At 37.2% G+C, this 19884-nt stretch overlaps 4 protein-coding genes across 4 annotated transcripts in view; 2 read left to right on the forward strand and 2 right to left on the reverse strand.

Moving 5' to 3' along the window:
- The first annotated feature begins 581 nt into the window (after positions 1 to 581).
- LOC123322348 lies at positions 582 to 2174 on the forward strand. The gene has a single exon (XM_044910291.1). It carries the CDS (start codon positions 582 to 584, stop codon positions 2172 to 2174), a length of 1593 nt encoding a protein of 530 aa, XP_044766226.1.
- An 821-nt stretch (positions 2175 to 2995) lies between these two features.
- LOC123321298 (putative nuclease HARBI1) lies at positions 2996 to 5059 on the forward strand. The gene is made up of 4 exons (XM_044908768.1): positions 2996 to 3597; positions 3822 to 3984; positions 4188 to 4492; positions 4595 to 5059. The coding sequence occupies exons 2-4, from the start codon at positions 3959 to 3961 to the stop codon at positions 5050 to 5052; spliced, it is 789 nt and encodes a 262-aa protein (XP_044764703.1). The 5' UTR covers positions 2996 to 3597; positions 3822 to 3958; the 3' UTR covers positions 5053 to 5059.
- A 177-nt stretch (positions 5060 to 5236) lies between these two features.
- The window catches only part of LOC123321296 (zinc finger protein with KRAB and SCAN domains 2-like), a 194166-nt gene continuing 179518 nt past the window's right edge, over positions 5237 to 19884 (reverse strand). The window contains exons 2-3 of the mRNA XM_044908765.1: positions 5674 to 6083; positions 5237 to 5569 (exon numbers count right to left, since the gene is read on the reverse strand). Coding sequence (XP_044764700.1) covers positions 5417 to 5569; positions 5674 to 5946 — 426 coding nt within the window. The 5' untranslated portion in view covers positions 5947 to 6083 and the 3' untranslated portion in view covers positions 5237 to 5416. The remainder of the gene's footprint in view (positions 5570 to 5673; positions 6084 to 19884) is intronic.
- Positions 9829 to 10938, reverse strand: LOC123321295. Its single transcript, XM_044908763.1, has one exon. It carries the CDS (start codon positions 10726 to 10728, stop codon positions 9829 to 9831), a length of 900 nt encoding a protein of 299 aa, XP_044764698.1. The 5' UTR covers positions 10729 to 10938.

Genomic DNA, 19884 nt, shown 5'->3' on the forward strand with positions numbered 1-19884 from the left:
TCAAATTTTTTTTTCGCTAATTAATGATATTGTGCTGATGAATATGTATTCCAAATTTGGTTATGCAAGGATCACCCCTTCACATCGAAATACGACCATTACTGCTGAGGGTTGAAAATTCAACCCCTGAAGCCCATCGGAAGTCAAGTTTTTTTTCGCTAATTAATGATATTGCCTAGGCATACTTTTTTATTCAAATTTGGTGGATACAGTATATTCCTGGTATCTTTGCATTATACATTTTCTTCATGCCGACATTGATAAATTTATGTGCTGTGAATAAAAACTAGTCCGATTCTAAAGGTTAATTTCCTAGATAACTTCACTCCTTGTAGAATTAATTGATCAAATATAGAAAATCTTTATTCCATTGATATTCCCACTATTCCTTCCGTTATACATCGAATTCGTATGATAAAACTGAATCGATCCGGACGCCACTGGTCTGGGCGTTCGGGTGTTTCCGGAGATTTGGTCTGCTATCTTTGGCCGCTGTATTCACACCGGTAAACCAAGGTGGTCACCAATACATTCTACGTTCGCGAGAACAATTGCAAGTGGAAGAACAAGAAAGTTGCAAAATGGCTAACGTTGTTTTAACTAATGAACAATTCGCAGAACTTATGTCTCGAATATCAGTGGCGGGTAACAGTACACAGGGTGTTGCTCCTGCTAGGAACTGTTCGTCGCGTTTCGACGGTTCGGACGTGAATGCTTTCATTGACGCTATAAGCATCTACAAGGACTGTGTTCAGGTATCTGACGCGAATGCTCTCAAAAGACTTCCGATGTTATTCGATGATTTCGCCGCGAAGTGGTATCAAGGCGTAAAGTCAACGGTAAACACATGGGATGAAGCTCTAGCTCTCCTGAGAACCACATTCGGACCACAAAAACCTCCTCATAGAGTTTATCGTGAACTATTCGCACAGGAACAAGATTCTGAAACTCCTACCGATATTTTTATTTGTAAAATGCGTTCGATCTTAGCCCAATTTCCGTCTGGCACTCTGAATGAAACAGTTCAATTGGACATGGTGTATGGACTACTCAATCGTCGAATCAGAGAAAAACTTCCACGTGATCAAGTAAAAACTTTCAATGAACTTCTACAAAATTCTAGGCTGATTGAAGAAACTTTCGAACGTAAGATCGTGTCAAAAGATTTTAAAGACACTCAAAAACGTGCTCGCTGTCAATATTGTAAGAATATGGGACATACAAAAGACGAGTGCAGGAAACTCGAGAACAGGACGTCGTCAACTAACACGACAAAGCCTGCTGGCGGTCCTCCATTATCGTGCTATGGATGCGGTAAACCAGGTTACATACGGTCCAATTGTCCTACTTGTAGCAGCACGGAAATGGCCTCAATGGAATTCTTCAGTATGGATACGCTTATTGCTCCTCGTTCAAGACCAATCATTCATGTCAATATTTTAGGACATCAAGGTCAAGGTTTGATAGACACAGCAGCAAAGCAAAGTATTGCTGGTAAAACGCTATATGATATTCTGAAACGTGAAGGTCAAGAATTTCCGAAAGAACATATTATGGTAAAATTTGCTGATGGTCAAGGTAGAATTGAAAATGTTCTTGTCACAAAGGTCGATGTCAAGGTTAAAGACAGAAGAGTACCTACTAAATTCATCATTTTTCCAGACGCTCCTAATAAAACACTTTTTGGAATAGATTTCATACATGATGCTAAACTCATCTTAGATGTTCATAATAAAGAATGGTACTTCTCTGATGAAAAATCAATTCGCTACGAATTAATATTCGAAAGTGCAACCAAAGTTTCCGAGATCGCTTCATGTTCAACTCCCAAAAGAGAAAATTGTGAAAAATTGAGAACGGATGAAGGAACCATGCTTACAAATGACCAACGTTATCGACTCAACGTATTCTTGAATAACCACGAGAATATATTCAGTCTGGGGGGAGAACCGACTCCCTACGCAGAGCATCACATCAACACAGGTGATCATCCTCCAATTGCATTACCTCCATATCGAATGTCACCAGCTAAGAAGTCAATGCTGAAAGCTGAATTGGATCGACTATTAGCTGAAGGGATTATAGAAGAGTGTGAAAGTCCGTGGGCTGCTCCAGTAGTGCTCGTTCCGAAGAAAGAGGTGGAATTCGGTTGTGCGTGGACTATCAGCGCTTGAACGCCATAACAATCAGTGATTCGTATCCTCTGCCGCGAATGGACGATCTGCTTCACGCAGCTAAACGAACATTTTACATGACCACGATTGATTTACGATCGGGTTATCATCAAGTTAAAGTTTCTGATCGCGACAAAGATAAAACGGCTTTTGTTACGCCTTTTGGAACTTATCGTTACCTTTTCATGCCCTTCGGATTGAAAGGTGCTTCAGGTACATTCCAGAGACTGATGGACCAGTTTAGACGTGGTCTCGGTAGTGTCGTGATTCTATGGTATTTAGACAACTTAATCGTTCTTACTAGTACTTTCGAAGAACACCAAGAAGACTTAAAATTTGTGTTTGATAGACTTGAACAGTTCAAACTTCGCGCGAATCGTAAGAAGTGCGTGTGCAAAGGTAAATATATCGGACATTACATCACGCCGGATGGTATTTCGGTCGATTTTGAAAAAACTTCTGCGATAAGTCAGCGTTTGCCTCCGCGAAACGTTAAAGAAGTGCAATCCTTTCTCCAAACTGCAAGTTGGTATAGGCGCTTTGTAGAGAACTTTGCCGAAGTGTCTCGTCCCCTCAGCGACTTGACAAAGAAGAAAGCAGTTTGGCAATGGACTCCAGAATGTCAAGCAGCATTCGAGAAATTAAAACAGTTGCTGGTATCCGCTCCCATACTGAGACAAAGTGATGAGAGTAAACCGCACATCACACGCACTTAATGCTAGTAGCTATGCTTTAGGTGCTGTACTGCTACAAGGTGAAGGAGATGATGAGTAGAGTACGCAAGCCGGTTATTGACCGCAGCAGAATGAAACTCCTCTACCACTGAACGAGAAGCACTAGCTGTTGTATGGGCTTTAGGAAAGTTCAGAGGATATGTTGAAGGTTCTCCGATCATCGTGCAGACCGATCACCAACCACTGCGATGGCTTCTCAGTCTGAAATCTCCTACGGGAAGGTAAGCACGATGGGCACTATTAATACAAGGATATGATATCAAGATAGAATATCTACCAGGAAAACGAAACGTTGTCGCTGACACCTTGTCTCGACCTCCATGTGATCATGAAGTACCAGAAATCTGCGAGTTGTGTGAAGTCATAGTTAAACTACCTCGTAGAAGGGCTGATAAGACGAGAAGCGAACAAATGAAAGATCCAGAACTTGCAAAGATAATTACGAGTTTCGAAGATCCTTCTGATACAGCTTTCACTAAGTGGACAGATCGAGGTTATATCCTATCCCAAGGGGTATTATATCACTATTCACCCGAAGAAGATGAATAAGAAGGCGTCCAAGTAACTGGTCCCTCCTCGAGGCGAGTTCGAGACCAGGGGGGGAGAGTGTAACACACCACCCTTACGCCGACCCTGGACGGACAGCTGGACACATCTAGCCTAGTCGCTATGCAGATTTGCCGCCAATAGTTAGTTCTGCTTAGATACTCGAACGGCACGCATCTCTCTAACTAAGTTTCACGAGTTTACGTGTGTCCTAAGTTCCGGAATAAAGTAAATTAACCACAAGTGTTTTAGAGTTATTTCTGTGAAAACCCCTTAAAATTCCTATCAGGAAAAAACCCTCTTATACTATATATTATTATAATATAATTATTTTCTCGAAAGTATCTCAAATTTGTATTTATTATAGAATTCCAAGGTAATTTTCGATTAGAAAGGAGGACAGTTCAGGATATTCTGGAAAAAATTGGGGAAAAAGTATATAGGGCAACTTCACTAGGTGGTAGACCATCCTGTCCCCAAAAACAGCTACTCCTAACAATATGGATGCTAGCTAATCAAGAAGTCTATGGGTAAGTTTTTTTTATTTTCATTAGGAGATATTAAATCAGCCATCTATGGATTCGAGTAGATTTGTCTCTAAGGTGGTATTAAATAGTATTAATTCACATGAATTAACTTGATAGTTTTATTTGGTTAGGAATCATGTTTATTGCTACAATAAGAATATTTTGATATTGCTAATATAACAGTATTGGTCCATACATTTTCGCAGGTCAGTAGCAGATAGATTCAATGTTTTATTGAGTACAGCCTGGGAATATTTCCAAAGAGTTGTAAATGTGCTGATGGAAGTATCTTCAATATACATCAAATGGCCTGAATCATATGAAAATATAACTAGAAAATTCATGAAGAGAGGAGGAATTGATGGTGTGATAGGAGCAATAGATGGAACCCATATTCCTATTACAACTCCTTCGTACATGTCGAATAAGTACTTGAATAGGAAACAATACCATTCTATTGTTTTACAAGGTGTTTGTGATGCCTCATACATATTCACAGACTGTTTTGCAGGTAATTTTAGAATATATTTACTTTTTTTTAATCGCTTCTTCAAAATCATTGTATATATATAGTCACACATAATCCAATTCAATCACAAAAATTTTGTTCTAGGATGTCCAGGAAGTGTGCATGATGCTCGTGTATATAGGATGTCTCCATTATTCAAACAAATAATGCCGAATATAACTGGAGATTACCATTTATTGGGTGATTCAGCATACCCTAATGCCACCAATCTCATAACACCATATAGAGATAATGGGCATTTAACTCGACAACAGAGGCACTTTAATTATCTGCATTCAGCAACTCGTGTTCATATTGAACAGTCGTTCGGGCTGCTGAAAGGAAGATTCAGAATTTTAAAATTTGTTAATATTTATAAAACTGAAACAATACCAAATAATATAATTGCGTGTTGTGTTTTACACAATATATGCATGCAAAACAAAGAAAGTGATATTAATCTTGATGAGTTAGATAGTGGACGAATAATTGATGAGATTGTTACAGAAGACTCTGCATCATATAACAAGAGAGATACAATCTGTAGACAAATAGCCACATAAATTTTTTCAAGCCACTATTTTGTTTCCATATCACTTACAACCTAGAAACCCTCTGCGCCTTAAATTATGTAGTCAATGGAAAAAATTAAAACTCATTTATTAAAAAAAAAATCGAAAATATGGAATATCACAAAACTGAAACTCTAAAAATATGTAAAACTAATAAATCAAATATCACGTATCACAAAACTGAAAAACTAATAAAACAAAAAAATCACAAAACTGAAAAACTTACTCTAAAAATTTTTAAAACTAATAAAATGAAAAAATATTCACCATTTTAAATATGAATAGGAACATTTTATCACATAAATATAAAAAAAAATACATAAACAAAACATTGGCAAATTTTAAATGAGTAGAATTATTTTTCCACCAATTTCTCTAAAATTTTAAGAAGGTGGTCCTGCTTTTCCATTTTTTCCTCGTGCCGTTTTTGGCAATCTTCTCTAAATTTTGCGAACCATTCAGGTTCCTCTGCAGAAGACCTCTTCCTTTTCACTCCACGACTATTGGTCTGTAGGTAAAAACAGAAAGGTCATTTAATTTGATCCACAATTACTTCCACATAATTCATATTTTTCAAATATTTTGTTATAAAATGTTGAAAAACTGAAATACCTCTATATGTTGTGGAGTTGGAATTCTGGATATATTTTCTTCTACATCTACAGGATGGGCAGTAGATTTAGAAGGTCCATCCAGGTTGCTGCAGGTCGAGATTGGATGCACATCTGGATCTTTACAAAAAATGGCATCCATTTCTTTATAGAATGGCCAGGATAATGTGCCTCTTTCTGATTTACTGTTATCATCAGATATTTTTTTATAGGTTTTTTTAAAATTTTTAAATTTATTTTCGCACTGCTCAGGTGTGACTTTATATCCAGGCATTTGGTTAATTTCATCGGAAATGGTTTTCCACACTTTTTTGTTTCTAGTCTTTTTATCTTGGAACTTCAATTTATTGTCGTCATACAGCTGAATCAGTAGACATACCTGAGGTGTGCTCCAGTGTATTTTGTCAGATTCTGAAATTATTTTCATTACATTAATTTGATTAATGCAACATAATGTTGCATGCTAGGATATTATAGAACAGACTGTACAGTACATATTATAGTAAACTGTTATATGGCGCATGTACTCGCGCACACGCGAGACACACGCATGTATGGTAACCACTTATAGAAATTAAAGCAGTTGACTTCCAGAGTTCGTATGTGAATGATATTACCCACAATACCCTCTAAATTTATCACAGTGGCGACGAGGAAAAACCTAAATTTCACATTATTAAATAGCTAAAACTAAATCTAAATCTAAAATGTCAATCAGAAGAATTGAAGAATTCAAATTGGCGGAGAAAAGGTGGAGTACATATATATCACGTATTAACCAGTCGAGGGGTGAACCGGTCATCATTATTGTTCAGGAATAAAAATCATAATCTGAATCTACAGCACACGTAAACCTATTCAATAGAATGAATGTTCGCCTTTCTGCACAGACTCTGAGCGAAAGTGTTTGCAACAGTTTCAAATACTGGCAAAATATCAATATGGGAGGTTTCGAAAACGTGGATGTTACAGAGGACTTCTGTTTCAAATTCAATCACATCTTCGATTTATTGAAGTGCAGAAATTTATTCTCGAAAAAAAAATTAATTGAACATCCCTTTAAGCAGAGGATCTAAAGGATTCTTTATTTATTTATTTATTTATTTATTTAACATAAACAGGAATCCTAACAGGAAAACCCAATAACAAGGATTCACCAAAATACAAGAAAACAAACACCTACAATAATGATCGTGAACTTATATTACAAGAATAATAATAATAAGGGAGGAAAAGTTTAAAAATATCTTCTTTTTCTAATAATTTCTACACGTATAAGCACACAGTCTTCTCCTAAAAACAGCTTGTGAAGAGTTGAATATGTCAATGAAAGAGATATGCCAGTTATAAAATCGTGTAATTCTCAGAAAAGTGGAATTGTAATACAATGATGTGCGGGCTCTCGGGATATAAAAAAGATCTCTATGGCGACCAGTAAAAACACGAGTATTGAAATAAATTTCACGAACAATGGGAAAATTGAAATGATTATTCATTACTCGAAATAAAAACATTTGATCGAGAATAACTCTTCTTTGCTCTAGGGTAATAATTTTGTACATTTTCAATCTCGTCTCATATGGACAAGCAACCTGCCTGTTACCGAATCTGTAATATAGAGTTTTTGTGAACTTCTTCTGAATTCTTTCAATTCTGTTGATATATTTGTGATAAAAAGGGTTCCATATTGGGGTTGCATACTCGACTATACTGCGGACTAGAGAAAAGTACAGAACCTTCATGGTTTCTTCATTCTTGAAATTCCGTGTAATTCTCAGAACAAAACCGAGCATTCTGAAGCCTCTAGAAACAACATTATCAATATGATGTTCAAATGACAACTTCGAATCCAGAAATATTCCCAGGTCTTTAACAACTGTCACCTCCTCTACAATCAAACCAGACAGGCACAGAGGTGCACTCACAATGTTGAAGTTCTTGGTGAAAGTTATATGTTTACACTTACTAACATTCAGGGACAGGTAAAGCGAAGAACAGAACTCGCAAAATCTGTTAAGATCATCCTGAAACCTCTGAACGTCCTCCAAGCTTTTCACAGCTAGGTACATTTTAATGTCATCAGCGTAAAGCTCAAAATTCACATAAACAAGATACCGGCAGACATCATTGATATACAAGCTGAAGAGAAGTGGTCCCAAATGAGACCCCTGGGGTACTCCCGATTCAACATTGTAAAGAGACGAGCAAGCATCACCCATAACAACATACTGAGACCTTTCACACAGGTATGACTCAATCCAACTTAACAAATCTGGTCCCACACCATAATCTAAGAGAACCTGCAGAAGTGTTGCATGATGTACTTTGTCGAAAGCCTTGGACAAATCCGTGTAAACAGCGTCTACCTGGACACCCCGATCCATATTTTCGGATATGTAATTGATGTATGGCGACAGATTAGTGAGAACCGATCTGCCTCTGAAAAAACCATGCTGTCTGATGCTAATTTTCGATTTCAGTGAAAGAAATAGGTAGTCAGTTACAATAGATTCGAGCAACTTACCAAAGTGGTTCAAAATGGAAACGGGTCGATAGTTGGACAACAAATTAATTTTTCCACTTTTATGAATAGGGGTAATTTTAGCAATTTTCCACAATTTCGGAAACATACCGGAACGCAGAGATTGATTGAAAATAATATGAAGAGGATAGACAAGTGAAGCGGCACACGACTTGATAAATATTGAAGGTATCAAATCTGGACCTGATCCTTTGTTTGTTTTCAATTCCTTCATCTTATTCATTATTTCATCAGAACTAATGTGATCAAGGTGTACATGTGTGGAGTCCCGCACATTGTCAACATTGGATTTTCTGATAACGGGTCTGAGGGGATCCTCGAAAACATCTGCGAAGAATTTACCAAACGCATTTGCAACATTCTGATTACCACTATATTCAACATTTTCATGAGTCACCGATGTGGGTACAGTGAATCCCTTGTTATTTTCCGAAACATAAGACCAGAAATTCTTCGGATTCTCAACAATATTATCTTCTACACGTGAAATATGAGCTGTATAGTCTGTCTGAATGGATTTTTTACACTGTTTACGTAAAAGAGAGAACTTGTTATAATATTCCGCAGTTTTGAACTTTTTGAATTTACGATGAGCATTGGCCTTCTCTTTAACATATTTAATGGTACGATTCGAGAACCAAGATGGAAATTTAGACTTATCATTTACAACTCTAACTGGAATAAATCTTTCAATTAGATCATTGAGAACATTATAAAAAACTTCGACATTTACATCAACATTGTCGCTACTTAACAATATATCCCAATCGATCAGTGACAACTCCTCGTTGATAGTACGGTAATCCGCGTTGAAAAACTTGAAAATGGATCTTGACTTCCCGCCATCCACCATTCCACCGGGAAGTTCCACCAACACATCCAGGGCAGGATGATGCAAATCCTCAACAACAAAGGGAGACAATGAACGTTTCGTGATCACGGTCGAACTGGAAGACAACACTAAGTCCAGTATTTTACCATTACGATTGCGTTGGTAGTTGAATTGACCCAGTGAGTTATATGACGTGAAATCTCTAAATTCTGTGTAGGAATCACCTTGTACCATATCACACAGGACATCTCCATTCGTTCCCACAATCCAGGAGAAACGAGGCAGATTGAAATCTCCCAGAAGAAGGAAATGATCATCGCAGTTCTCGTCCATCAGGGCTGTAACAGCATTAAAGTACGACAAGTAATCGCCGGAAGATGTACCCGGCGGTATGTAACACACACCAACGAATAGATTTTTCGTTCCACTCAAATTTATTTTGATCCACAAGTCCTCGATTAGTGTTGAATGAAGACAATTTGACACAGCAACACTCTGCAGTCTCTTCGCGACACCGATGAAAACACCACCTCCCTCTCTCTTACTGCTAGCTGTATCGGATCTGTCTCTGCGGTAGACATTATAATTACTGCAAATAAATTCGGAATTGTCTATCGTAGGTTTCAACCATGATTCTGTAACGCATATTAATTCAGCAGAGCAATTCCAGGAAGACAACAAAAATTCAGTTGTCTTGGTCCTGAGACCTCGACAGTTCTGGTAATAAACACTGAAAGAGACCGCCATGGCGAAAAACTACAACAAAGAAAAACGAATGTACACTACTGAGGCAACTTCGCCAAATCTTTTTCTGAGGTAACACGCAATATTTTGGAGGTTTCGTCCCTTCTCAACAAAACTCTTCCATCTTGGACCCAGCAGAATTTGAACTTATTGTCCTTGGCAAATTTCCTTGTAGTATTAAACAAACTTCTGCTATCCTTCGAAAGACTTTCATTAACGTAAATAGTAGTCTCGACGCCTTCAAAACCAATGTCGCTCGACCTAATGGTATCTTTTTTACCCTTGTAGGCTCGCAGGAAATTGTCCCGGTATGACTTGCTCTTGAAGTCAATCACAATGGGTCTGTTATTATCTTTCCTCGGCATGAAATGAATTCGGTGACAACCCTCAACAAAATCTTTTATATTGGAAATATTAAGTCTCAGTGCAATCCTCTCAACAATACTTGATACATTCTCATTCTTCCTCTCGGGAACCCCGACAATATCTAAGGACCTCGCCTTCAACTGTTGCTGCAAAATATTGACCTCTTGATGAAGCCTCATGTTTTCCCTCTCCAAAGTTCCAAGACGAACATCCATCCCATCCAGCCTGTCATTTATCTTCTCGAAGGTTACCAATTTAGACTCGAAGTCATCAATTTTTTGTCCAAAATAGTTAAGAGACCTAATGAACTCGGATTGCTGACTGGTTATAGAAGCTAGGTCCGATACAATTTTATCAAGCTTCCCTCCGATATTAACATAGCTAGAAGTGGCCGATCCAGAAGAGCACTCGCTGCAAACCCATTTAATTCCTCCGGCATCTCCAAAATTCTTCAAAACATTGGACTGCACTCCGAGGCAAGACAAATGTATCTCGTTATTACAAGAAAAACATCGCACAGCCGGCTTGTTTCTGCTACCGGGTGTACGACATGACACACAGTTGACCGGCATGTTTTATCAATCCGTGACAAACGAAATGTTAATTAATCAAGGAAAACCACTTCAGTCTCTCAATAAAAATCAAAAAATCCAACTATATCGGATAGTACAGGCAATAAGGATTACGATGATATAGATTTTCAAAATTAATACGGGAAAAAACAACCAAAAATACTCGAAAACTCTCGGAGTGCACGAAGAGATGTGTTTCTCATCTGTTCACGAACAGTATTCTTGCAACATAACGCTTCGAATTTCGAAGAATATATAAAAAATTTGAAAGACGAATCAGGAACTTCAATCATAAAAACCAAAAGATTCACAGGGTTTTTAGGATTCATAATATGCTTGAATAACATTTTCGATTTATACAATACTTATGAGAAGAGAGGTTTCAAATATTTAGTAACCTTTAAATCAATGCAAGACCCAATTGAAATGTTTTTTAGTGCTATTAGAAGTCGGGGCGGTTTCAATAACAACTCTAATGTTTTACAATTCAAAAGTGCTTTCAAAAGACTTTTGATAAAAAATGAAATGAAATTTTTCGCTGCCAACAATAATAACTGTATCAGTGATAACTTAAGCCCGTTTGCAACAGCCGAGAATTCTCTAGATAATTTACTCGAGATTTCATGCGCCGTGAATTATGTACCGTTACATACGCACTTTCGGTAGAATTCTTAGTTCAGTTGCGTACAAAATAATCTCTGCCGTTTTCTTGCGAGAATTTCGTAGAGAATTCTCGGCTGTTGCAAACGGGCTTAAGATATAGGTATTTAGTGTTTCTTCAAGGGAACTCTATACCAGTGATCTCATCTGTGCTGACACGATAATTGAAATTTCTGGAAGTGATCATGACTATATCGGTACGACATGGTCACTGAATACTTTCACTGAGGGTGTAGTCAAATACATGCCGGGATTTGTGATTCATAGAATAATGAAAAAAGGATTGTGTGTAAAGCCCGTTTGCAACAGCCGAGAATTCTCTGGAGAATTCTCTACAAAATTCTCGCAAGAAAACGGCAGAGATTATTTAGTACGAACTGAACAGAGAATTCTACCGAAAGTGCGTATGTAACGGTACATAATTCACGGCGCATGAAATCTCGAGTAAATTTTCTAGAGAATTCTCGGCTGTTGCAAACGGTCTTAATATGTGAAAAACATTTAACAGGTACTTCCGTACCAAAGTGGTGCCAAATAAAAGATAGAGGAAATAAATTTCTCACACCTTCAGATGATTGTCCAAAAATTATATTTAATCACCGAGAAGAAAATCAGGCAATATCTTTATTTGATTTTTAAAAGAAAAAATGTGAAATTTTCCATAATAGAGGCATTGTTAAAAAACGCAAATAAAATATTCGATACAGCTGAAATGAGCAACCAATTCCATCCTGTTACATATATGTATTATGGTTGGTAACTGTGTAGCCTAATATGTCTATGTTGGTAGGATTGAGGATCGACAGAAGAATATAAGAAAATGGTTGATTTTTACATGTAGGTACATATACGCAACGCAGATTTTAAAAGGAGTGTATAGTTTATTGAATAAATTATTTAAAATACATACACTGTATCGTAATTAGTTTATTCCGGACCCAATACAGTTACAAGAATACTACAGTGGCGACGAGATCAAGGAAATAAACTAAGATGGATGCTTTATAAATACCTCACTTCAACTGTAACGAGGGAATGGCGTCGTTAGGCGTAAAATGGAAAAAGTGGAGAAGGAGTTTCGAGATATTCATTAGTGCAAAAGGTATTACAGACGATATTAGGAAGAAAAACCTACTCTTACATTGTGCTGGGCCAGAAGTACAAGACATATATTTCATACTACCGGCTTCCGAAGACACTACTTCGAAAAACCAATACGATGTAGCAATGATCGCTCTGGACAGCTACTTTAGTCCAAAAACTAATACAGTCTACGAAAGATACATATTTCGCAGTATTAAACAAGTACAGGGTGAGTCCATGGAGCAATTCATCACAAAATTGAAATTCATTGATCAACCAGGTAATCGAGAAGTGTTCATCATCCGAACTGAGAAGGAAATTTCTGGAAAAGGGTGAAATCAAGTTGGACGAAGTTCGAGAAATTGCCAAGGCATTCGAAGCCACAGAACTGCAGATGAACGCTATGGATGGGAATGCAGAAGTCAATAAGGTTGTCTTTAGAAAGAACAAAAGCAACACAAATGGGAAACAGAAGAAATCACAAACTGATGGATCTTCTACAAGGAGGAGATGTTACCGTTGTGGAGATACAGATCATCTGGCAAATACAAGCAAATTCGTGAATTCATTCTGTCATTTTTGCAAAAACAAAGGACATTTACAAAAAGTTTGTTTCAAATTTAAGAAATCTAACGAATGTAATGAAGTTTCAGATTCCAACCAGGATAATGTTGAAGGTTCGGAGGATCCGAGAGAGGATATTTGCGAATTATATCAGGTTGCTACAAACGATAGTTCTTCCCTACGTAAGAAATTTTACTGCACAATAAAAGTTGAAGGTAGGAGAATTAAATTTGAATTAGACAGCGGAGCAGCTGTTTCTATAATGAGCAAGGTTGATTTCGATGTACACTTTTCTTACCTTACACTTAAACCTTGTGATATTACATTAGTTACTTATGGAGGAAATAGTTTAATTGTGCTAGGTTACATTGAAGTTCAGGTTACATATAAAAACAAACTACATTTATTGAAATTATACATAGTAAAGTAACCCGTTATTCCGTAGAGAATGGCTTAGGAAATTAGAGTTGAATCTTGCGAATTTTTTTAACATAAATTCTGTTACTTACAATGATAGCAATAATTCAGATTCCAATTTAGAAAAGTTATTAAATGAATACAGTCCGATATTTCAAAATAGAGTTGGAAAAATTAGAAATATTACTGCACGTCTAAGACTAAAAGAGGGAGTTACCCCAAAATTTGCAAAAAGTAGATCGGTACCCTTTTCTTTACTTCTTTGATTGATCAGAGGATTTTAGAGCCTGTAGATAGTAGTGAATGGGCAAGTGCAATTGTACCTGTAGTCGAATCCAATGGGAATATAAGAATTTGTGGGGATTACAAACCTACCCTCAACCCAAATTTAGTAGTTGATGATTATCCTTTGCCTACTATAGACGAATTATTTAAAAATATGGCAGGAGGAGAAAAATTTTCCAAAATTGATATTACTCAAGCATACTTACATTTAGAAATTCACCCTGATGATAGGGAATTGCTTACTCTGAATACAAAAAGAGGCCTTTTAAAGCCTACTCGTTTAATGTATGGGGTTGCGTCAGCACCTGCGATTTGGCAGAAAACTATAGAAACCATTTTGAAAGGCATCGAGGGGGTAGCAATATTCTTTGACGACTTAAGGGTTACTGCCCTAGATGATAAATCACATTTAGACAGATTAAAAGAAATATTTAAAAGATTTGATGAATACAATATACGCATAAATTTCGATAAAGGCGTTTTTATGGTTGACAAGATTGAGTATTGCGGTTATACTATAACTAAATTAGGAATAGAAAAGTCTAGAAAGAAAGTTGAAGCCATACAGAACATTAAAAGACCAACGAATAAAGACGAATTACGTTCGTTCTTAGGCTTAGTGAATTATTATAGTCGATTTTTTTTTAAATTTGAGTTCAGTGGCATTTCCATTGAATCAGTTATTACATAAGGAAACGCCTTGGAAGTGGAGTAAAGAGTGCGAAAATTTTTTCAAGCATATTAAAAATGAAATGAATTCAGATACGGTTTTGACCCATTACAACCCGAAAGTGCCCTTGGTTCTCGCTACAGATAGAAGTTCTTTTGGTGTAGGAGCTGTGTTATCTCACATAATGCATGACGGAAGTGAACGACCCATTCAATTTGTTTCACAGACTTTAACAGATACCCAAAAGAAATATTCACAAATAGATAAAGAAGCATATGCCATTATTTTCGGGGTTAAAAGTTTTTATCAGTATTTATATGGCACCAAGTTCTCTTTAATTACTGACTGTAGCGCTTAGTCCAAATATTTAATCCAGGACAAAACCTTTCCATATATTCTCCTGCACGAATGCAACATTATGCAATCTATTTGCAAGCATTTAATTACACAATTAAGTACAAAAACACAAAAGATCACGGTAATGCCGACGCTATGTCCAGATTATTAAACAAATCGGTTCTAATAAGAGTACTGTTGAAGAGTCGGAGTTTTTCAATATAAATCAAATTAATACTTTACCAATTACAGTTTCAGAATTATCAAAATATACAAAAGAAGACCGAGAGATATTTGAACTAGTAAATGGTCTAAGATCTGGTACGACTGTACTTCCCAAATTTCGTTTTAATGTTCACCAAAATGAATTTTCATTACAGAATGACTGCTTAATGCGAGGTATCAGAGTATATATTCCTGAACTTCTTAGGAAACGTATTTTAGATGAATTACATGTAGGTCATTTCGGGATTACAAAAATGAAGTCTTTAGTTCGCAGTTATTGCTGGTGGCCTAAGATAGACTCAGATATAACTAACATGGCTGTGAATTGTTCTTCTTGCTGTAAAGTGAGAAATAACCCTCCAAAGGTACATCATCTTTGGATGTCATCCAATAGACCATTCCGAAGGGTGCATTGCGATTTTGCTAGTCCATTTCAGGGACACTATTTCTTTTTATTAGTGGATTCATATTCCAAATGGCCAGAGATTTTCACCGTGAAAAACATAACGTCAAAAACCACAATTGAAATTTGTATGTCAATCTTTGCGAGATTTGGAGTTCCAGATTATTCTGTTAGCGATAATGGAACTCAATTCAAGTCTGACGAATTTCAGAAATTTTTGAAATCAAATGGAATTATTCCAAAGTTCACCGCTCCGTACCACCCAGCGTCGAATGGGCAAGCCGAGCGTTATGTACAGATTCTAAAGAATTTCCTACGCGCAATGTTTTACGATGGACAAAACCTGTCTGTGAATGAAAAACTTATTACAGTACAGGAAAATGCCTCACATAACCACGGGAAAATCACCTGCTTTTATGTTATTCGGTCGTGAGATTAAATCAAGGTTAGACAGAATGATGCCTGATGCATTGTCGGAGGATGAGGATATTAAATTAAATGCAGATGCTTCTAGATACTTTGAGTTGGGTTCACGAGTAGCTGTTAGGAATTATAACGGTGATAAATGGATTTTCGGATATGTCAAGGAAAGAGACGGCTTACTCAATTATCAAATTGAATTGGATGATAAGAGAATTGTCAGAAGACATATAGACCAGATTGTTAAAATAGGTGATGCTGTAGGTAAGGAGAGTGTAACTGAAATCATACCTCCCCCTCCTACCATTCAAAAGGAGACTGTTGAGGTTCCAGAACAGAATATATATTTAAGAGTGGAAGAATGTCCTCAATCGAGTGATCCCGAAGTTCCACAAGTTAGGAAATCTTCTAGGGTTAGGAAACCCGTTCAAAAATTAAATTTGTAAATTTTTTTAGTAAAGGGGGTGTTACATATATGTATTATGGTTGGTAACTGTGTAGCCTAATATGTCTATGTTGGTAGGATTGAGGATTGACAGAACGTATGCTACCGTTATGGCAGGCGGTTCAACATCTGATCCTCCTGACAAGAAATGTCGATTTTGTTCAAAATTCGCTGGCTCAAATGATATAAAGTGTAAAAATGAAGTTTGTGATACTATAGTTCATAGCAAGTGCTTGGATGCTATCGGAAGGGTTGTTTTTGTGGACAAAAATAACTACTTTTGTCGAAAATGTCTGGTGGATGTCAAAACAAATGAAACAAGTTCGGATAACGTTTCTAGTACAGAAATTGTGGTTCTAAAGAAAGAAGTTGAATGCCTAACCCGTGAAAAAGTGTTATTAGAAAAGTATGTATCTGAGCTCGAATTTACGAATAATATCTTGAAAAAAACGAAAGATATTCCAAATGAAAACACTGCCAGGTCCCGATTGACGACTTCAGATGATTCAGCGCCGTTATCATATGTGTCTGCGGTTAAGAGAGACAGGCGGAATTCCCACGTGCTACTGGTAAAAACGAATGATAAAAATTTAAATAATATTGCAGTAGAAAAGGAAATAAAATCGAAAGTGAACCCAAGGTCTGCGAGTGCTCTTGTTTTGGGAACGAAGAGAATAAGGGATGGAATTGTTATTTCTTGCGGTGACAATGATTCTTTAGAAAAATTGAAATCAGTTATAAATAAGGAAACGAATGGCGTCTTTGATGTTTCAGTGCCAAATAAATGGAATCCGCGTATTATTGCTTATGGTGTTGATTCATGCTCGGCAGATGAACCCAATTTGCTCTCAAATATGATTGCTACAAATGATTTGAACTGTTCATCGGATGATATCAAGATTGTTACTAAGATTAAAAATGGAGATGGTTTTAATCTAATTATGGAGCTGACTCCAATTGTATTCAAGGAGGTAATGGGAAAGGGGTTTGTTTATTTGGGATGGTCTAAGTGTCAAGTAAGAGAACATTTTAGCTTAATAAGATGTTATAAATGTTATAAATTTGGACATTACCGACGGGAATGCAAGAGCGATTGTGATTTATGTCCTATATGTTCAGGTAAGCATGGCAAGAATGAATGTGAGTCGAAGGAAATATGCTGTATAAATTGTAAGTTTTCAAATTCAAAGTTTAAAACTACTTACGACTTGTGTCACAGAGCAGATAGCTCCAAGTGTGATTATTTTTTGAATCAAATCAGTAGAAAAAAATCTAGAATTGATTATGCAGAGTAGAGTGGAGAATTATCTGAAGATCGCTCATTTTAATGTATGTTCTTTGTTTCCGAAAATAAATGAGTTTAGTGATGTGGTGTTTTCTGAGAATATTGATATTGTTATGTTAACTGAAACGTGGCTGAATACAGATATCCCTGATGAGAGTGTCCGCATTCCAGGTTTCCGAGTTTTTAGAAATGATCGGGCCCATCGAGTTGGTGGGGGTGTTGCATTTTATGTTAATGAATCATTGGTGTCAAGGCGAGTACTGCATGATTTTGATGCACCCATTGGGGTTGAACATATTTGGGTTGAGCTGATGATTGGTAAGGAGACTATACTGCTGGGGTCGGTTTATCGTACATCTGCCTGTGCTTTGTCAAGTTTTATTGCGTTTTTGGATGATTTTTTGTCTACTGTTTCTCCGAGTTATGAGCACATAGTTCTTGCGGGGGATATAAACGAAAATCAGTTTAGCGATACTTCTTTTGACGACTGTGTGGAATCCTACGGTTTGAAGCAGCTCATTGATGAACCTACACGCATAACGGCAACATCGCAGACTTTGCTGGATGTGATTTGCTCTGGTAAACCGGAGTTGGTTCTTGATTCGGGCGTGATTGATCATTCTTTATCTGACCACAGAGGCGTTTTTTGTAAAATTAATTTAATAAAAAAATTGAAGTCCCCCAAATTTGTAGTATATCGTGACTTTCGGAGATTTTCTCACCGGGACTTCATGGCGGATCTTTCTAATGTATCGTTTGATGATATACTGTATGTTGAAGATATTGATTCGAAAGTTTCAATTTTCTGTGGGTATTTGACGAACATCTTTGACAAGCACGCCCCATATGTAGAGTCAAGAATAACCAAAAAATTTTCACCGTGGATAACACCTACTGTAAAACGAATGATGAAGGATAGAGATAGGGCTCTGTCGAGGTACAAGCGCACTAGGAACTTAGCGGATCATAATTATTATGCACGACTTCGAAATGCTGTCACCTCAGCTGTGCGCCGGGAAAAGTATGCTTTTATGTCTCATGCTAGAAGGGAGGGTTCTGGAGTTTTTTGGAGATCATTCAGGTCGCTCGATGTGGTAGATTCGGGAAAATCTGTACCGGATCGTTTTAGGGATCCTGATGAGTTCAACGCTTATTTTCAGTCGGTGTTCACCCCACCAGGCTCCTGCGCAGAAACAACTAAGTATTATTACTCCAATAAATTCAATCCCAACATTGAATTTGCATTCAAACCAGCTAGTGCGCAGGAGGTTGGAGATGTAGTCTGGAGTCTTGGTTCGAATGCACAGGGAATTGACAACATATCTGCTAAAATGCTCAAGCTATCACTCGAGGTTATTCTGCCTTTCTTGACGCATATTGTAAATGTTTGTATTGAATCCGCATATTATCCGGCTGCTTGGAGGTACTCTGTTGTTAATCCCTTACCCAAAGTAGCAAACCCTGAATCTGTATCCGATTTTCGGCCGATAAGTATATTGCCTGTTATGTCGAAAGTGCTCGAAAAGATATTATATCGCCAACTTTATGATTATGTCACAGTCAATGGAATTCTCACTGCCGCGCAGTCGGGTTTCAGAAGGGGATATAGTACTACCACACTGCTGTTGAATATAGCAGATGATATTTTGAGATCATTGGATAGGGGTCATGCTACAATTTTAACTTTACTAGATTTCGCCAAGGCTTTTGATACCTTGGACCATGATCTGCTTTGTGCCAAATTATATTATTTTGGTTTTGATAACGCCGCTTTAAGGTTTTTCAAGTCTTATCTTTCTGGTAGATATCAGAGGGTTCGACTGCATGGAATTTTTTCTGAATATTGCCAGATAACTTCGGGTGTTCCTCAGGGTTCTATTCTCGGCCCTCTCCTGTTTTTGATATATATAGCGGATATGTATCGAATAGTCAGATTTGTATGTATTTATTTTTATTGCGATGACGCTCAGGCTCGCCTTTCCTTTCACCCCTCTCTTATTGACCAAGCTGTTGAGCAAATAAATCATGATTTGTCGGAGATTGTGAAATATTGTGAGAAAAATAATTTGAAAATTAATGTCGGCAAATGTTCCTATCTGCCATTCTTTCCCAGAAATGCGATCATGATGGCCGATGTCCGGATGGGAGGTGAATCGGTTCCCTCCTCCAGTTCCTGCAAAAATCTTGGAATTGTATTTGATTGCCAGCTGAGATTCAGGGAACATATATCACTGATACTGAAGAGATCATTCCTTGCTTTGAGATATTTGTATAGACAAAGACATTTCCTTGACATATCCTCGCGTAAATACCTTTGTGAAGCCCTGGTGTTGTCTATATTGAAATATGGTCTGATTCTTTTT

This window comes from Coccinella septempunctata, chromosome X, assembly GCF_907165205.1.
Source record: "Coccinella septempunctata chromosome X, icCocSept1.1, whole genome shotgun sequence".
NCBI lineage: Eukaryota > Metazoa > Arthropoda > Insecta > Coleoptera > Coccinellidae > Coccinella > Coccinella septempunctata.

Coding starts and splice junctions, on each gene's coding strand:
- LOC123322348 (XM_044910291.1), top strand. CDS start 582: ATGGCTAACGTTGTTTTAACTAATGAACAATTCGCAGAACTTATGTCT.
- LOC123321295 (XM_044908763.1), bottom strand. CDS start 10,728: ATGCCGGTCAACTGTGTGTCATGTCGTACACCCGGTAGCAGAAACAAG.
- LOC123321298 (XM_044908768.1), top strand. CDS start 3,959: ATGCTAGCTAATCAAGAAGTCTATGG. Junction 3,985..4,187: donor GCTAATCAAGAAGTCTATGG/GTAAGTTTTTTT, acceptor ACATTTTCGCAG/GTCAGTAGCAGATAGATTCA. Junction 4,493..4,594: donor ATTCACAGACTGTTTTGCAG/GTAATTTTAGAA, acceptor ATTTTGTTCTAG/GATGTCCAGGAAGTGTGCAT.